General features: G+C 34.2%; 5 protein-coding genes across 5 annotated transcripts; 3 read left to right on the top strand and 2 right to left on the bottom strand.

The window, feature by feature from the left end:
- Positions 1-1264: 1264 nt before the first annotated feature.
- Positions 1265-4253, top strand: PHYBLDRAFT_165407 (hypothetical protein; the record flags this gene model as incomplete). The annotated part of the gene is made up of 5 exons (XM_018435232.1): positions 1265-1316; positions 1479-1619; positions 1766-1930; positions 2002-2392; positions 3029-4253. The coding sequence occupies 5 exons, from the start codon at positions 1265-1267 to the stop codon at positions 4251-4253; spliced, it is 1974 nt and encodes a 657-aa protein (XP_018294949.1).
- A 96-nt stretch (positions 4254-4349) lies between these two features.
- Positions 4350-5763, bottom strand: PHYBLDRAFT_62907 (hypothetical protein; the record flags this gene model as incomplete). The annotated part of the gene is made up of 7 exons (XM_018441033.1): positions 4350-4388; positions 4443-4489; positions 4575-4678; positions 4755-4948; positions 5018-5284; positions 5343-5622; positions 5699-5763. 7 exons carry the CDS (start codon positions 5761-5763, stop codon positions 4350-4352), a joined length of 996 nt encoding a protein of 331 aa, XP_018294950.1.
- A 3950-nt stretch (positions 5764-9713) lies between these two features.
- Positions 9714-10467, bottom strand: PHYBLDRAFT_165409 (hypothetical protein; the record flags this gene model as incomplete). The annotated part of the gene is made up of 2 exons (XM_018435233.1): positions 9714-9893; positions 10207-10467. 2 exons carry the CDS (start codon positions 10465-10467, stop codon positions 9714-9716), a joined length of 441 nt encoding a protein of 146 aa, XP_018294951.1.
- A 2034-nt stretch (positions 10468-12501) lies between these two features.
- PHYBLDRAFT_165410 (hypothetical protein) lies at positions 12502-13675 on the top strand (the record flags this gene model as incomplete). Its single annotated transcript, XM_018435234.1, has 2 exons — positions 12502-13107; positions 13181-13675. 2 exons carry the CDS (start codon positions 12502-12504, stop codon positions 13673-13675), a joined length of 1101 nt encoding a protein of 366 aa, XP_018294952.1.
- A 2491-nt stretch (positions 13676-16166) lies between these two features.
- PHYBLDRAFT_142419 (hypothetical protein) lies at positions 16167-17635 on the top strand (the record flags this gene model as incomplete). The annotated part of the gene is made up of 3 exons (XM_018430809.1): positions 16167-16329; positions 16427-16537; positions 16794-17635. The coding sequence occupies 3 exons, from the start codon at positions 16167-16169 to the stop codon at positions 17633-17635; spliced, it is 1116 nt and encodes a 371-aa protein (XP_018294953.1).
- Positions 17636-17801: the final 166 nt, after the last annotated feature.

Below are 17801 nucleotides of genomic sequence, written 5' to 3' on the forward strand. Positions count from 1 at the left end.
ATGTCTATATCAAGTAAGGTGTTTTATATTTTGATATACTTGGTTTTCTCTTTTTTCTTGTGTCACTTTATTTTGGTTTTATTTGTATAAAAAAACATGAAGCATAGAGAACAGAAAACATAGAGAAGTAGGCATATAAATATAATTACGAAATAAGTAAAAAATAAAAGCATAAAGAATAGTATAAAAAAATTAGCATAATTTACATAAATTTTGCCCACAAAGAAGAATAGTAACTGGTCAAAGATATGTATCTTCCTGAATCCAGCACTGACATAGTTGAAAAGATGTTGTCAATAAGAGTATTCTGGCTTGTTGTTGATTGAATAGCGTTAGGGAGCATAGTAGTCATATTTTTGTTATTAATAAATTGAAGTAACATTGTTTTCTTGATTGATTCTTTTGTGAAATCAACATTAAAGTCACCAGCAATGGTTATATGCATCACTGCAAAAGACTGCTGATTTTAGTTCCTGAAAACCTGCAAAAATTTTACTACAATTTTTGATTTTTAATTTTTTCAAATAATTTCTATTTTTTTCTGTTGTGATTTCAGATCGCTCTTTTTTAGCTGTAAAATCACACTACCGTCATTTTTTTGGCCATAAAATTACAAAATTGGGTTTTTTTTTATATTATACACTTCTTTGATATAATTCTAAATTACACTGAAAAAACACTTATACAAAAGTTAATATAATATTTAATAAAAATTATATATATTCTTAACGTTTCACTTTTTCTATTTCAAAATAAATCATTTAAATATTTTTTATGTATTATAAATGTGAATATAAGAACATATTTAATCAATATATTTCAAGGGAACGAGACAAAAGGTTGTGATTTCATTTTTACTGTGGCAATATTTTTGTGTGATTTTTCCCTTTGATATATGAAACTAAAATATCAGATTTTTTTATTTCACATGTTGTGAGAGGCGAATGTTTCATTTTTGGATTATTTTTCGTCATGGTCGAATCATCGTCATATCAAATATTATAATTCTAAAAAAAGACTTTTAAAAAAAATTGCGTACACTTTTAGTAATGTACACAGTATTTGACTTGATTAATGACTTAACGATATATGAGTATAATTATGATGATACGTGCAGTAGATGTATCAAAGAATTACTTGGCATACTATAGTCATGGCATGAAGCAGTATTTTATATATTTATAATTTTTTTTTGGTATATAAATACCTTGATCAAGATCTCTTAAAATCTATATAATTTTTTTTATAATTTAAAACAACCGACATGTCCAATAATCAAAAGAAAGACAGTTATGTTATCTGCAAATGTCCAGACTGTACAAAGTTGGATAGCTGTGGAAAGAAACAGAAAAGACAAAATGCACAATGACACTATGAGAAACATATAGTGCCTGTTGCCAAAGACGATGCAATGGGTAAATAACAAGAATAATTCGAGCTGTACATGTAAAATTAATGTAAATTAATTCATAAAATAGATGTTCCTGAAGAACATTTTGATGACATGGAAGTAGATAGTATTGACAGTGACAATGACAATGATTATGATTACAAGAACGAAGGCAAAGGCGAATATGAAGACGAAAATGAAGAACAAAACATTGAATTTGATCAAGAAGGTAAGAAAATAAAATAAAATAAATGAACAAAATAATAATTGAAACTGATATATATTTTTTTTATTTTTTATTTTTTATTTTTTATATGATTATAATTGTAATTATATTTTTATTTCTACATCTTTACAACAATTATTCCTTTCAAGTTGACTTACCTTTGTCTCAAGAAGAGTCCATCTTTACTGCCAAAGATACAATTACAGGAGCATTTGTGGTTGATGGTAATGAGATTAAAGAAGGTGATACCAGTTTTGATTTTGAACAAGAAGAAAACTTTGATGAGACCAGTGGGACCTTGATAGTAGAATCAGGTATGAATTAATAAGGTATAGAAAATTAATCAATATATTAATTTAAACTAACTTAACCTTTGTCTTCATAGTTCGTCCTTCGTCTTTTGATAACATGCCCTTGTATATCCGCTTTGTTGCAGTATTCATTGTCATATTTCACTTGATCTTTTTGGTGGAAAGCGGTGGATCGATTCTCATTGAATTTTGTAATACTCTACTGTCTCTCTGTGATATGTCTGGCGCCCTTCCACTGACAATCAATAGCTTGAAGCATAAGACAGGATTTAACATGGAAACAGACGGAATGACAGTATACATTGCATGCTCACAATGTCATTCGATTTATCCTCTGGAAACAAGTCAAAGAGTCTGTACATTTAAGAAATTCTCTCAATCCGCCATTTGCAACAACAATCTCTTTAAAGTGTCAACCGGAAATCGTTCTCTTCCAGCAATGGTATATCCATTCAACTCTCTGAAGTACGCCTTGCAACAAAAATTCTCCAAGCCAGATTTCGTGTCCAAAATCAATTTGTGGAGAAATCGTCAAATAATTGAAAACACCAAACTTGACATTTTCGATGGTGCAGTTTGGAGTGATATTAAAGACATCAATGGCAGATGGTTTGTTGATGATAGCCGATCTTTAATGTTGACTCTGAATATCGATTGGTTTCAGCCATTTGATGGATGAACACATTCCAGTGGTGCGATATATCTCTCTATCAACAATCTCCCACGGAGTGAACGCCTTAAGTCTGAAAATGTCATTCTTGTTGGTATGATGCCTGGGCCGAAGGAAGCAAGCACTGACAGCATGAATCATTACTTGAAGCCACTCGTTGACGAATTGTTGGAGATGTACATTGGTGTAGAAATGACAGACTCACAAAATAGAAAGATTGTTGTTTGTGCTGCATTAATGTGTGTTGCCTGTGATATCCCTGCCACTCGCAAAACCTCTGGATTTACTGGCCACATGAGCACATGCGCCTGTCACAAATGTCAACGACAATTCACAACTATAAAGAAGACCAGCAAGCTTGACTACTCTGGATTCAAGTATAGCATTTGGGTGAGACGCACGAAGACAATGAATCTGGAACACACTGTCAGCTGGGCAAATGCATTGAACAATACTGAGCGAACATACCTAGAAAAAGAAAATGGCACTCGGTGGTCAGACCTTCATCGATTATCTTACTTTGACCCAGTCCGCTTTACAGTTATAGACCCGATGCATAACCTCTATCTTGGAACTGCAAAGCGAATGATTCAGATATGGTGCGAGTGTAACTACATCAATGAAAAGAATCAGTTAACTATCCAAGAGCTTGCCAATGGTATTGTTGTACCTTGTGGATATGCGCGTATAACAAAGAAGATTGCCAATGGGTTTTCATTCATGAAAGCTGACGAGTGGAAGTCGTGGTGCATCATATACTCTCCATTTGTTCTGAAGCATGTGCTCCCAGCCAAGAATCTCGAAAATTGGATTTTGTTTGTTGATGCATGCCGCTTACTCACAAAACCTTCGATTAATGACAAAGAAATAGACGAAGCCCACAGTAAACTCCAATTGTTTTGTACAAGATTTCAGACACTGTATGGAAAATCGGCTGTGACACCGAATATGCATCTACATCTTCATCTTGGCGAGTGTGTTCATGACTTTGGGCCAATTTATGCTTTCTGGTTATACAGTTTCGAGAGATACAATGGTTTGTTGAAGAATATCGAAACAAATCAAAAAGGCGGCTTCGAATCAACAATGATGAAGAGATTTTTAGAGAGAACATACATTGGCAGCTTCATACAATCTTTTGTCAACCATCTTCCCCAGTTCGCAATTGACTTTCTGCATCGCATTTCAAATAGTCAAGATCAATTAGCAGCATTGCATCCATCTTCTACTGCCAGTACCTTTTCTCTGTCTGACTTTGTTGAATATTCGTTAAACCCTCATCATTCTGCTTTGGGTTGTGAGCCATTGCCCCCTTCAGTGTTTCCGATTAAACTCGACCAAAGGATTACAATGTGCAAGGGACATTATGAATGTTTACTGGAGTTTTACAGACACGCGTATGGCAGTCACGATATTTTTGGCCATTATTCAAACTGCGAGTCTAACCAGATTTTTGTCAATAACCGAATTGAGAAAATAAAACGGATATCTCTTCTTGGACAGGAATACTCTTCTGGATCTTATTTCCGCGCCTATTATCTTGAGAATAACAGTGAAGATAAAGCAGCGTTTTCTGGCCATATACTGTATTTATTTCAACATTTGATAACCATCAACGAAACTGTCATCACCCATACTTTTGTGTTTGTTGAGTGATACTCTAGTTATTCTTCGGGGAGTGTTACCAGCCAATGTTAAATAAAGGCATTGAGCTCTGGAATGAACCTTCTTCTGTATTTAATTATGAATGTATTATTCCAGTACATCGTTTATATTCACCAATCGCAATTGCTAAATATAGGTTTACTATAACTAGTGAATTTAAACGTTTAGTAATCCCTTTACCCCAAAAAATAGAAGCTTAAATAATATTAATAAAATACCACTTTGCACTTTTATCAATTTATTAGAAAATGTTTGATTTATTGTCTTATTGTTTCTTTGACTATGATGGCAGCTTGTTTGCCTTGGTCTTACTAAGCTGCTTATCTCTTATTCCTTTAAATTTATGCTCGAATGGACAGGTATTATTTTTCTTATCATGAGCTGCCTCATAATCCACATCAAGTTCATCAACGAACCTATCTCCCTATATGTCAATGTAAGTATTATTACACACCATCCAAAAAAATAGTTTTTTGTACTATACCTCTTCACTTTTCCAGCTTGGGCGGAATCTCCAAAAAAAAACTCTTTTCTGAGGACGAATCCTGTTCCTCTTCTTCTCTTTCGTCATCACTCTCAAGGTCTGACATGTAATCAGCATGGAGAATACTGTCAACATTTTCTCCAAAGCTGTTCACAAAGTGTGCCCGATTGGCTTTCAAGGTAGATTGTCTTCTTTCACACGACTATATATAAATATATAATATTTCTAATTTAATATCACATCTAGTATATTATGTGCATGTGTTTTTTACCTTTACACGTCGCTGACGAAGACAGGCCCATCGATTCTCTTCCTGCTTCTTTTCTCCTGTTTTTTTTTCTTGCAACTTTCTGTTGCCAATGTGCCGCACAATCTTAGTTCGAAGAGTTGGCAAGTCCACCTTTTCCCCCTCTTCTTGACGACGAAGGTAATTGGTAACAGACTTCAGAACGAGTCTGTTTCCCTCACTGTTTTTATTTTCATTGGTATTGTATTGGTCATACAATTTCTCTTCACTCAAATAATCGCGCAACAATTGCTATAATATAAATGTATATTAAATTCTATTTACATAAAAACATATTATGATTACTTACATCCAATGTTGGTTGACGTCCAGGCGACATGTCTTGCTCAACTGCATTACTAGCAGTGGCTTCAGCTTTCTCAGAAGATGTGTTTTTCAAAACAGTGTTTAAGACACCATTCATGGTATCAAGTTTCTCATACACATCATGGATGTTACGAGTTCTACCTGACGAATCACCTTCAAGATTCAACCGAGCTCTCTTTGGTGCTAGTGGTCTTTGATTGCTCACTGTTCCCTGTGAGTGTTGCAACATTATCGTCCTTATATCATTGGTATTTCTTGGTGGGCTTTTTTTTTGATTTTTATAAAAAACGAAAATAAAATTAATATAAGAAAATTGAAGACTGCCTGGTTTTAATCTACCTTCCCACAGAAGGTTCTTCACCAAAAGCATTGTTAACTGAATTGTTATTGAGATTTCTTGACATTGTGAATAATAAGAATAGCTTGTTTTTTTTAAATCCAAAGGGTCTATTTATATTATGTTTAATTTGGGCTTTAAGTTTTATTCTTTCTCAGAGAATACCATGATCTATTACGTAACAAGAACAGCTTTGAATGTTTCCACTCTTGTTGTGAGTATTTTATGTGTTTCTTTAATTTAATTTTCAATCCATGTTTTATTCTTATATTATGTATTAGTATTTGAATAATATGATTTTATACTATACTCTGTTTTTCATATGTATTAGCTGCTGACATAGTACAACTGCGTTTTCTTTCAATTCTAAGTTACAGACAAAAATTATTTTTTGATTTATTTATTTTTAAAAAAAAACCCCGAATTCGTATTTAATAGAATAACCGCGCCCCTCTTTTTTATTTTCTCTTTCTTTAACCTGCTCTTCTCGTTTTGTCTCTTTTTATATGTCTTGGTAAGCTTACTCTTAAGATTTCAACTTTTATTAATACTTTTGGCTTTTAGAATCATCTTAATATATATTAGATAAACAATACACTCAACAAGCATTCAAAACAGTACAGGTAATAAACAATCTCCTAACCAAAATGAAACACCTTGCTGACTAAATATCTTTTATTTTTAAAATGATAGGACTTCTACCCATTTTGTAATAAAAGATGTTTTGCTCTTGACACTATATACTTTCTGGTATTTTCAGTCTATGAAAAGGTAATATATATATAACTCAACTTAAATAATGTAACTTATCAATTCTTCTTCTCAGATAAATATGTCACACCTTTTTTTCAAGTCATACTGGTTTGCTCCCTTTTGCAAATGCGTGTCTATAATATGTAAGTAATTCAAGTGTCTTTACAATCAAAGCGTACATATTAATAAAGTTGTTTATTTTATTTCTTGCTTTTTATTTAAAAGAAAATATCAATCAAACGGATTTTTATTCTATCGCAAGATTTGTTATGAACCCCCATAAATGATCTAGTAAGTATGTTATTTCATTTTATTTCATAAAGAAACCTGTATTAATACTTCTGTATCTTTTTTTGCTCTAAGCTAATGTAGTTCCAAACAAACGTATTCTCCAAGAAAATACCAAGGATTTCATTTTCAGTTAAAGAAGTGTAAAACCAAAAAACGCGCTGAATACATGAAACCGATATGGTAGGGAAGTATAGTATAAGTTAGGTCATCCAATGTATTCAAGCCATCCAATAAATGAAAGTATAACATGTATACAAGTCGTACTATTCGGATACACACTTTTAAAGAAGTATTAGTGGTCCATATTAAATAGCTAAATATATTTTCCAACCATTCAAAAATCAATAAAAACCATTTTTTCCATGAGATTCTATTTCAAATGCGTCATCTCTTGATGATGTCAACAAGATCTATTTAAGTTTTTTTTTACAATCATTCATTTGAATGCTGGTTCCTGTCAGATTTCAGACTGATTCTAGGTCGATTTTAGTGAGGTCTATCCAATAATATCATGTAATTAAAGCAAATAAAATTTTTTAAGAGGTAGAGAGTTCAAAGCCAATTCCATAACAAGTAGGGTTTAGGTACGGTTTGAAGTTATGGGTGAATATATAACCAGAATTACAGACAATTATAACATTTCAAGAAAAGGGGGAATTATAACTCTCAATTTATCTATTGATTTTAGTATCTATAATCTCATCATTTGGTTAACTAAATGAACCAATTTTTGTAACAAATACCGAACTATAATTGAACATAAACCACCGATTTTTGGAGGATTTAACCAAAAATTAAGCTACTTAAATCGGTTGTCTTTTGCAGTGATGAGTTTCTTGATGCTCGGTATGTCTCCGCTTCTGAAGCATGCTGGAGAATATTTTCTTTCAAGCTTCATCAAGAGTATCCCAGCCATCAACGACTTTCAATCCATCTGGAAAATGCCCAACCCGTATATTATAATCCATCTTCTAACCCAGAGGATGTTGCAAATTCCAGAAAAAACACTACTTTAATGGGATATTTCGACTATAATGCTACACACCCATCATCTGAAAAACTTCTTTACGTCGACTTTCCTTCTCTTTATGTATGGAATACAAAAGAACGAAAATGGACAGCATGTAAGAGGTTTGATAAAGGAACGATTGGCAGAGTTTACACAGTGTCTCCAAGAGATATTGAAAAATATTCGTTACGATTACTGCTGCATAATGTTAAAGGGGCCAAAAGCTTTGAAGACATACGTACAGTAGAAGGATGTGTGTATGAAACAAACCAAGCTGCATGTCGTGCTCTGGGATTACTTTTGAATGATGATGAGTGGAGTAACTGTATGGAAGAGGCAGCAGCTCATCAGATCCCATTTTCTTTACGAAGACTCTTTGCTATTCTTTTGATTTTCTGTGCAGTATCAGATCCTTTCTCTTTGTGGCTTGCTCATCGCGATTCTATGATTGAAGATTATCTTCATTTGGCAAGAGAAAGTAGTGGAATTCCTGCGTTAGCCCCCACACAAGATATGTTTGACAGATGTTTATGGGATATCGAAAGTCATCTATCTGCCAACTCTATGTCTCTCATGTTGTTCACTGGATTTGTTCTTCCACCAATGCCTGACATCCAGCACTTTAGCCCAAATGGGCAAGATGTTCAAGCCATCATACAAGAACAAGAAGATTTATGTGATCAAGCCCAGCTTTTGCCAGATCCAGATACATTGACATTCAATAATTCACAAAGACGTGTCTATACAACAGTATTAAGTGCAATTGAAGAAAACGTGGGAGCCTCAAGATTGTACTTTGTCGATGGTCCAGGTGGGACGGGAAAGACATTTGTCTTTAATGCCTTGCTTCAAAAAACTTGCCAACAAGGAAAAATTGCTCTTGCAGTAGCAACAAGTGGAATTGCTGCATTGCTGCTAGACGGTGGGCGTACAGCACATTCCAGGTTTAAGATTCCAGTGCAAGTTGATCTTAACTCCTTATGCTCCATCAACGCAAACTCGCAAACGGCACAACTTATTAGAAGAACGGAATTGGTTATCTGGGACGAAGCTTCTATGATTAGTAAAGATGTTTTTAATACTGTAAGCAGATCCATGCAAGATATAATGAAGACTGTCGATCCATTGCTTGAAAACGTTCCATTTGGAGAGAAGTTGTTTGTCTTTGGAGGCGATTTTTGGCAGGTCCTTCCTGTTATACCCAAGGCAACAAGAGCTCAGGTTGTAAGCCAATGTATCAAGAAAGCATCTGCATGGAGAAATGTAAAAACCTTGCGGCTTACAACAAACATGCGAATTGCCCAAGCAAATAATGAACAAGAAACATTAGAGCTTAGGGAATTTGGAGCATTTCTCTTGCAAGTTGGTAGTGGTTCTGCCCACACAACAGGCAGTGATGACACCATCCCAATTCCGCCCCATATGTTACTTTCTGGATGTAATCCTGCTGATCTGGCCAAAGCAGTTTTCCATGATCTCTCCTCTAATGCAGCCAACCATCATTTCCTCATGGGCCGTGCTTTGCTTACTCCTAAGAATAAAAATGTCAAGAAACTCAATGATATTCTTCTGAGCCAGTTTCCTGGAGAGGCACGAGAGTTTAAGAGCGTCGACCAGGGAATTGATGAAGATGGTCAGTTGACATATCCAGTTGAGCTACTAAATACCATTGATCCTGGATCCCTACCACCTCACTCACTGTCCTTAAAAAAAGGATGTCCTATCATGCTTCTTCGCAATCTTGACCCAAAAAACGGTCTCTGTAATGGTACACGCCTGATTTGCAACTCTTTTGGAACATCTGTCATCAGAGCAACAATTGTGACTGGATCAAATGCTGGGCAAGTATCTCTTATTCCAAGAATAAAGCTTAATCCATCTGGATCAAATAGTGAAATTGAATTCCAGCGGTTCCAATTTCCAGTTCGTCTTGCATTCGCAATGACAATAAACAAGTCACAAGGTCAAACTCTTGAGAGTGTTGGATTATATCTCCCTGCCCCAGTATTCTCCCATGGCCAGCTGTATGTTGCTCTATCCCGGGTCAGAAAACCTTCTACAATCGAGATAATGCTTGATACACCAGCAAATTCCAACGAAACGGCAAATACTGTATTTACAGACAATGTTGTATTTAAGGAAGTCTTTGACATTTAGTAAAAAATTATATATAACATACATTATAAACTCATCTAACCAATTTTTTTTTGAATAATAAAACATCTATACATATCTTTTCTTTTCATATAATTCACTCAAATAAAATGTTCCTATTAATTGTGCTATACGGTACTTAGACTGCCAATAGGGAAGGGTTTTATATTAACTTCCGGTAGGCTCTGGGGCCCCCCGAAGGGAGGGGGGAGGGGGGGGACCCCCCAAAGGGGGGGGGGGGGAGAGCACCGCTCCCCTAGTATGTCTTTAAATATATTCTCGCTGCTAAACACAGGAAATGACCTGGGTTGTAATTTTTTGGCTACTATTATCGATAATTCCAGGTAAGTGGAATTCAATTATTTTAAGGTGTTTTTGCAGTGAAAGAAGCTTTTTTATATTTTTATCCGTAGGCTTTTGATATTGCCCTCTACTTTTTTTGGGGGTTTTGTCTGTTGTTGACGGGGCAGAACTTTTTGGATCTTTTGGCATTTCAGGCTCTTCAAGCTCTTCCATGATTTTTTCAAAGGCACTGTTATATTCTTCAAGTTTTTCGTGTAACATTGTAGGGTTTTCTGATAATAAAAGGTGAAAAATAAAGAAATAAGAAGATATGTTAAAGTGACATATTTTATATAAATATAGTTATATCTAGCACATAGCAGTTATAATTAAATAGTAATTACTTAAGATGCAAGATAAAAATCAGAACACAAGTTGAAGCAGCAAGAATAGATGTAAAGAAGATTGAGTTGTTGTTAAATAGTATTAGTCATTATATTTTCAGCTTTTTATATCAAAAAATAATATTCCAAGGTCCACTAAATAAAGTAGTACAAATTGAACTCAAGGAGATAAAAAATAAATAGGACAATATATTACCCGCAGCCATAAATTTATTATAAACATTCTTTTTTAAAAGAGATATCATAATTTTCTCTCTTTCCATTTGGTGTTTATATACCAAAACTGTTTATTTCTCTTCTTAAATCAGCAATAAATCTCATTCTCATGCTCACTTCAACAACTAAATATTACTCTGACAATGAAAACACTGCCTAAAGCTCTACACCTCATGGATTTTTTTATTATTTCCAGATCACATTATGTTTCTGTATGTAAATAAAGCCTATACCTCGGAGTCATTGATATTAATCTCTAAATAATCTATAATATTTTGAACAAAAGCTATAAATCTGAAAAGAAAACGTGACGATTCAACCCTCCACCTACAAAGAAACTACAAGATCAAACATCTACCTGTACAATAGGAACCAGTCTACATATATTCATAATGCTTTTAAGTGCATTTCACCGATCATACTTTTTCGAAATCCAACAGTAGAATTCACTTTACTGACCACACAAAAACTTGTCAATTTTTATCTCAAATATCCAGTAATCTGATTGACTACCACAGCAATTGTATTTCTTATGAACCTGGTCCTACACAAGCATCTAATACCATTACAAAAAAGAATCCAAAAATGCTATATTTATTCAGCACCTGCTCCAACCATTTTACAATGTCAGAATCCTAATCTTCTTAATATCAAACTCAACAACTCTTTGTAATCTGCACTCGAAACAAGTAAATGTCCAACAATCTGTTAAACAACTGAAAGCGGTCCAAGAATTATGCTTTGCTCACAATACTACCCGATCTCAATTTTGGAAACCCTCATGATACAAAATACCAAAAAAAAAACCAAATATTACACACACAAAAACAGTAACAAAAAATAGCACAAGCTCATGACAAAAAAAAGAAATAAAAAAAGAGATGAAAAAAAAAAGAGATGAAAAAATAAAAAAAATAAAAAAAAGAAATAAAAAAAAAATAAAAAATAAAAAATAAAAAATAAATAAAAAAAAATAAAAAATAAAAAAAAAAGAAATAAAAAAAAAAAATAAAAAAAAATAAAAAAAAGAAATAAAAAAAAAGAAAAAAAAAGAAATAAAAAAAAAAGAAATAAAAAAAAAGAAATAAAAAAAATAGAAATAAAAAAAAGAAAAATGTAATAGCAATTTTAAAAATAATTCTCCAAATAGTATAACTAGCATTTTTATTCATAAATTTTTATAATATACATAACCATTTTTTCGCAAATAATTTCTGAAAAACTGAAAGTCTCAATAACTGAAAAACTGAAAATCTTAATAACTGAAAATAGAATGGTATCTAACTGCAGAAATTTCTGAAAAACTGAAAATCTCAATAACTGAATTTCAAGCTTTTCCTTGGCTCTATACAAAAAAAAACTTTCTTTTTTTGGTTGGGCAAACCCATGAGGAGAAATCCCACCCCTTCCTTCGAGACAGAGGACAGGACACCATAAAGGCTCTGGTAGCACTGTAAATCGGCTAATAAAATAAATGTTCTTAAAAGTGTGAAGAAGCTTAATATGTAAACATTCATTATTCTTCAACACGTTCTTTATCCAAATATATTAAGACAACAGGACAAGACTATATCTTGGTAGAAACGTTTAAGTTATTAAAATATTTTTTTTTGGTATATATACCCCAGTGTCTTAATAAAAGTTTCTCAGTTATCTTTCTTCCTCGATTTTAACACCCTTTTTATTTTCAAAAAAAATGCCTACTTCCAACAACTCCCTCGAATTTGTTATGGACAAGCACTGTGAAATGGTCAGTCACAGCAGTTCTGCAGACCAAACCCAGTTTTCTGGAATTGCTTTCGACCCCTTGTGCGATTTCAACCAAGAGATTGTCGACGAAATGCATGGAGAAGTTGTACTCCGATCTGTGACAGATGTCTTTGTCAACCATGCCGATATGGAATGGACCCGTACCTTGGCCGGAAACTCAGCAGTCACAAACCTCCTCAGTCTCAAAAGTTTCCTGCCAACCGAAGTCAACGAGGCCACAACCAAGACAATTGTTGCACAGAAGCCAAAGACGAATCTGCCAGAGAAGGTCGATCCTGATTCTGTTCCCACTGCAGAAAGCATAGGTCGAGGTTCGTACCGAAAGTACAACCAAAACCAGATGAACAAGCTCTTCTCCTTGGTTTTCTCGGAAAACCAGACTGCTGCTGCCACTGCCAGGGAAACGGGGATCAATGTCCGGACTGCCCAGAACTATGTCAGGCTGGCCAGAGAGAAGATCCAGGCCGATTTTGATGCTGCCACAGTGGAGACTGATGAGTCCAATGGGCTGGAGACGATGGAGGTTGAGGAGGTTTCTGCGCCTAAAGAACGAAAACATGGCAACCGAAAGTTGTTCCAGGCGCACTCTGCTTTTTTTTTTGAAGTTTTTCGAAAATAAACCAGATGCTACCTTGGAACAAGCAAGGATAGCTGTCATGGAAGAGTTCTCTGGGCTGCAGATTACCAAATCAGCAATTCAGAAGCACTTGGTGAAGAAGTGTGCCCTGACGATGAAGAAGTTGGAGAAGCTGCCTGAGAAGAGAGACGACATCAACACAATTGAGATGAGACGAGACCGCATTTTGGAGTGGCAACAACTTGCAGATTTCAACTATCTGTCAAACTGTGTGTTCATCGATGAAGCAGGCTTCAACATGCACATCAAGAGAACTTTTGGCCATTCTATCAGTGGCACCCCGGCTAAGACAACTGTCCCGACACAGAGAGGTGTTTCCATCACCATCCTTGGTGCAATGTGCGAGAGAGGGATTGTCAGCCGCTCGTTGAAGAAACCCACTGCAGTCGCAACCAAGAAGAAGAGAAAGTTGGACATCTACACCAACGTTGAGGTGAACAGCCAAATTGGCACCAGAACCTAGTACTACCTCGACTTTCTTAGTCATACAATGGACGTTCTGGACAGCCAGGGTATGCAAGAACGTTATCTCATCATGGATAACACTCCTATCCATAAGGCCGATGAGGTGAAAGACTTTATTTCTTCCCGTGGGTACAAGTGTGCATATCTTCCTGTGTATTCACCTTTCCTGAATCCAATTGAGGAAATGTGGTCCAAGATCAAGTTTGGTGTCCGCAGAGAAGAGATTACAGAGTCAGATGGGCTCATATTAAGGATTACAGAATCAGCTAAGACTGTCACCCTTTCGGACTGTTTGGGTTGAATTAACCATGTCATTTCATTCTTTCCTCGCTGTTTGAACAGAGAGCGAAAGCTTTAATTATGTCTTTTATGTCTATTTAAGCTCTTTACACTCTATGTCTTTTTTTATTTTATTTTTATTTTTTACTACTTTATGTCCCTCTTTTTCTTATTTTTTTTTACTACTTTATATCCCTCTTTTTCTTATTTTTTTTTACCACTTTATGTCCCTCTTTTTCTTATTTTTTTTTTACCACTTTATGTCCCTCTTTTTCTTATTTGTTTTACTGCTTTATGCTTTTCTTTTTTTATTACTTTGTATTTCATTATATCTTACTTCTTATTATGTGTTCTATTTCTCTATCAACTAATTATGCCTAATAAAAATATCCATGTTTTATGCCAAAAAAATACGACGTTTACAAAAAAAAATACTACAGTTATATAAAAAAAATTGTAAGGCGCAAGGATAAAAAAATTGAGTGCCATGTACCCTTCTGCCAATAGTAAAAGGGGGGAGCAAATTCAGATGGAAATGGGAGCAAATTCAGTTGGCAATGGACGCAAATTCAATTTCTATGGAAGCCAATCAGATGTCAATGGGTTCTAATTAGATGGAAATGGATGCTAATTAGATGGAAATGGGCGCCAATTGAATGGATAAAACCAGTACTCTTAAATAATATCATATTTAAAAAATAGAAAGAGTTGTTCTTTAGATAAAAATAGCAAAAAGTAAAGCATACATTTATATGTATATTTAAAGATATTATAATTAGAGCTTTTAATATATCAAATTATATAATATCCTAGAGAGATATCTCTGCACATGACTTACGTTCGTACTTTTAAATCACTAAGAACATAGGAAGTTACTAAATCACATGACTTATGTTCAAACAGTTAATAAGAAAGGAAGTTATAAATCACATGACTTACGTTCAAACAGTTAAAAAGAAAGGAAGTTATAAATCATATGACTTATGTTCAAACCATTAAAAAGAAAGACAGATACTCTGCACATGAGTTATATAGAATCTAATCATCTTTCGATTGCATTCAATATCTTAATTATTAATAAATCTCTATTTTAATATAAATCATATCCATATAACAAAATGTTTTTACTATGAAATCATTGTTTGCTTTAAACATCTTTAAAAATTATATTTTTTTTCTTATTACTACTAACTATTATTATTATTATACTTATTATACTTATAAATTATACATATTATAATATCATATATCAGATTTTGAGATATAAATAAAAAAATCAGATCATTTTTAATTGTGTTGTAATTGTAATAAAAATATATCGATCTGAAGAATAACGAGAATATATATATATATATCATTAGAGTTATTCCCAAAAGCTATTCAATATAAATAGTAAATAAAAATAAAATAAAAATAATGATTCATTTGTATGTTACAATTGTGCTGCGCCCTGATACCTTGATTTGGATTAATTAACAACAAAAAAAGAAAAACGTGTTGGCTATTACTACTTTTTAATTTAAAAGCAAAGATCATCAATATTATATACTACATTTTATAATAATAGCTGATAAAGTAAAATAAAACATATGATTTTGCATTGACAATTGGATATTCAAGAATTTATATATAGTGTTACTTCAAGAAGCTATATTGAACCGTGCACTTTTTGCAGCATTTGTAACTCAATACACATGGTAATTCCAAGAAACTATACTGAAACGTGCACTTTCTGCAGCATTTGTAATTCGATACACATGTTAATTCCAAAAGGTTAACCCATGCTACTTTGACAACTGACTGTTACTTTTGTCACCTTACTTTTATTACTTTAACAAGACATTCTAATGAACTTTTACAACTATATTCTATTTGATTTAGCTACTATTCCTTGAAGAAGCCATCTTACTGCACCTTGGCACATGTATTTTACTCTATTATTCAATATTACTTGAAGAAGATATTCTCTTGAATTTATTCTAATTATAATATTACTTCAGCACGTTGTCGATTTTACATATGATTCAAATCTATTTTAAATTATAACAAGTCTGTCATTATTGATATAATCGTTATTTTGAAAAAGAGTATATATAGGGTGTCTGTAAAGTTCATATCTTTCCGAAAAATAATAATCTTACATAGACTCTTTACTATTTCTTTATCCCCACCTTAATTGCAAAACCAATTATAATTTATCAAATATCAATATGACTTCTGCTGGACCAGTTTGTGCTTTATGTAAACAATTAGGTCACAGCAGAAGATCAAATTTATCCTGCCCTTTGAACCCAAGAAACAAAACTCTCTTGATCCCCCAAAAGAGAACCAGCGATAATCTCTCTACCCAAGAAGAATATCAGACAGAGAGTAGTAGAGATAATATTAAAACAGATTACTTTAATCCATTGGATCGACTTGCATAGTTTCTAACTTATTTGCTATCATCTGCATTTATATGATTATTTAGCTGGTGCTTCGAGACCAAGGGTAGAAACTGTTCAGAATCCTATGATTCTTACCATAGCAGAAATCATTGCTCTCTCCCATGCTGACCAATATCCTGCAGAGAGTAGCCGAGGTAAATAAATGGAGCAAAATTGATTAATATTCAGTAAAAATTCTAATAATTGTTTGTACTCTATATATTTCTCTATTTGGCTGCTGCTTCAAGACCAAGAGTTGAAGCTGTCTAGGATTCTGTTGTACCAACACAACCAATGTCAATTGATCTCTCCTTCACAGAACAAAATATTGCAGAGAGCAGCAGAAGTAATTTTTAAAATTATATATCAATTGCCACAATTATTAATTATTCTTTAATATTTTTATTGTAGATCTAACTGCTGCTTTTGAGGCTTTGCAAGTTTCTGCTGTTGAGAGAGTCTTGGATTTGACAACCACCACTGCCATTGCCACTGCCACTGTTATTCCCTGCTGTAATGGAATTGGCCACCTACGGAGTAACAGCTTGCAGTGTCCTAACAACAGATGGCACCACACTTTTGTCTCTGGCCAGTTAGCTGTCACTCATAACATGGCCCGATGTACTACCACCCCATTACCTCCAACTGACAACAGAGGTGCCATTGATGTACAATGCAAATTCTGTGGAGCTCTAATGTGGATTCATAAGAAAAACTACACGTCCAAGGCAAACAACATCATGTTCTCCATGTGCTGCAGACTTGGGACTATCATTCTTCCTCCCTTTGAACCCACCCCTCCTGGAATCGCAGAACTTTTGGTACATAACACTCCTGCTAGAAAAGATTTCTTCAAAAAGATCAGACGGTACAACAGCACTATGAGTTTCACTTTCATGGGAGTCAACATTGATCAGTCTGTTGCCAGCAATATCAGTGGTGTATACAACTTCCGGATCCATGAGACCATCTGCTACAAGATTGGGTCAGTCCTTCCAACGACCCAGGCCCAGATGGATCAGCCCAAGTTTGCCCAGGTTTATATATTTGATCCAGCATCTCAGGTCAACCATAGACATCGCAATGCCCTGGAATTAGACAGGGTAATCTTGGAAAAGATTCAGGCCGTTCTCATGGAGGTTAATCCATTTGTTTCCCTCTTCCATTCTATGCATCAAGTCGCATGGGATAATGATGGAACAGCCAATATGACGTTTTGCCTGGCAGAGTCTGGCTCAGCAGACCAGCGATAGTACATTGCTCCCATTGTTGAGGAAGTGGCAGTGTTGATGAGTGATACTGAGCATAATGAGGCAAGAGATATCATTCTACACACCCAGACAGACTATCTGCACAAGATCAATAAGTACTACTGCAACTATAATGTTTGCAGTATGTCCTACTCTTCTCTTCTGGTGA

Source organism: Phycomyces blakesleeanus (genome assembly GCF_001638985.1).
Source record: "Phycomyces blakesleeanus NRRL 1555(-) unplaced genomic scaffold PHYBLscaffold_5, whole genome shotgun sequence".
Lineage (NCBI taxonomy): Eukaryota > Fungi > Mucoromycota > Mucoromycetes > Mucorales > Phycomycetaceae > Phycomyces > Phycomyces blakesleeanus.